The sequence below is a fragment of the Grampus griseus genome (genome assembly GCF_964374135.1).
Source record: "Grampus griseus genome assembly, chromosome: 12".
NCBI classification, from domain to species: domain Eukaryota; kingdom Metazoa; phylum Chordata; class Mammalia; order Artiodactyla; family Delphinidae; genus Grampus; species Grampus griseus.
Genome location: NC_139006.1, coordinates 74395515 through 74397442, shown reverse-complemented (window position 1 = coordinate 74397442; position 1928 = coordinate 74395515). Strand labels below are relative to the sequence as shown.

The window sequence follows — 1928 nt, the reverse complement described above, 5'->3', positions numbered from 1 at the left end:
GATTGGTCCAGAGGAAGCAGAGAAGGAGCCACTCTGAACATTTTTTTCCCCTTCACACACCATAAAAATCAGCAGCAGCTACTAACAGTCAAAGCAAAGCTTCAGGTTGGGAACCGATACGTCCGAGAGGCAGCTGACGTGAGCATGTGCACACAGATCTGTCTCCCAATAGCACAGCAGCTACTAGGCAAATTATTTTGAAAAGACCTGAATGCATGCGACTCAAGTTAAAGTGGAAGTGAGAACAAAAAAGCGAACAGCAGACTCGACTGAATGAGCATCTTGAAGCCTAAGATTTCGAAATGATTCTGATCAGAGGCGTACCTGAAAGAGACTAAAAACTCCATTTCAAGCTTCGGAGCATGTGACATTTATTCACAACAGGCATGCCAGTTTCAGCCTTCTAACTTTCAGACACGTAAAGACGTGGAGAAAATCGCTGACGCTACCTGACCCAGGAGGTTAAGTCAATCCAGAGGGGATCGGAATCCACTAGGTGCAGGATGAACTCTACCCATCACCATGGAATGCACACTTCTCTCCACTTCTGGAACCACAGCACCTACGGACTGCACAGCAATGCCAGTGAGTCCCTTGCAAAAGGCTACTCAGACGGAGGGTGCTACGAGCAACTTTTTGTCTCTCCTGAGGTGTTTGTGACTCTGGGTGTCATAAGCTTGTTGGAGAATATTCTGGTGATTGTGGCAATCGCCAAGAACAAGAATCTGCATTCACCCATGTACTTCTTCATCTGCAGCCTGGCTGTGGCTGATATGTTGGTGAGCGTTTCCAACGGGTCAGAAACCATTGTCATCACCCTATTAAACAGCACGGACACGGACGCACAAGGTTTCACCGTGAATATTGACAATGTCATAGACTCGGTGATCTGTAGCTCCTTGCTTGCATCCATTTGCAGCCTGCTTTCGATTGCTGTGGACAGGTATTTTACTATCTTTTATGCCCTCCGGTACCATAACATCATGACGGTTAAGCGGGTCGCGATCATCATAAGTTGTATCTGGGCAGCTTGCACAGTGTCGGGCATTTTGTTCATCATTTACTCAGATAGCAGCGCTGTGATCATCTGCCTCATCACCGTGTTCTTTACCATGCTGGCTCTCATGGCTTCTCTCTATGTCCACATGTTCCTCATGGCCAGACTTCACATGAAGAGGATCGCCGTCCTCCCAGGCACTGGCGCCGTCCGCCAAGGTGCCAACATGAAGGGGGCGATTACCTTGACCATATTGATTGGGGTCTTTGTTGTCTGCTGGGCCCCCTTCTTCCTCCACTTAATATTCTACATCTCTTGTCCCCAGAATCCATACTGTGTGTGCTTCATGTCTCACTTTAACTTGTATCTCATCCTAATCATGTGTAATTCCATCATTGATCCTCTCATATACGCACTCCGGAGCCAAGAACTGAGAAAAACCTTCAAAGAGATCATCTGTTGCTATCCTCTAGGTGGCCTCTGTGATTTGTCTAGCAGATACTAAGTGGGGCCAGAGGAGATGCTAAACACAAACATAAGAGACTTTCTCCTTCTCATACATACAACTTGAACAGTGTGTTTCTGCAACAGTTTCTTCTTCTGTGTAAGGCATGGGTTGAGAAATTCTATTGTATAATTTAAGTTTATGATTTTTGATGTGAAAAAGTGCCCAGTATCTGTGTATTGTTAATGTCATGCTAATTTTGGCTGTAAAATGTTAATACATATTACAGGTTGTAGGCACTATGGATTTATAAAAAAGAAAAAAAGTCCTTATGAAGAGTTTAACAGTGTTTCTTGTTATTCACAAGGATTTGACACTTTGCTTGTTTTAGTAACATGGAAATCACAGCTTCGTTAAATATATTCTAATAAATGGTTTCTTATATTACACTACACAACATTGAAGTGTAGAGAGCTGATTCTAGCA

The 1928-nt window shown here is 44.0% G+C and overlaps 1 protein-coding gene across 1 annotated transcript; it reads left to right on the top strand.

Moving 5' to 3' along the window:
- Positions 1–503: 503 nt before the first annotated feature.
- On the top strand, positions 504–1502 carry MC4R (melanocortin 4 receptor; the record flags this gene model as incomplete). The annotated part of the gene is made up of 1 exon (XM_082667534.1): positions 504–1502. One exon carries the CDS (start codon positions 504–506, stop codon positions 1500–1502), a length of 999 nt encoding a protein of 332 aa, XP_082523660.1.
- Positions 1503–1928: the final 426 nt, after the last annotated feature.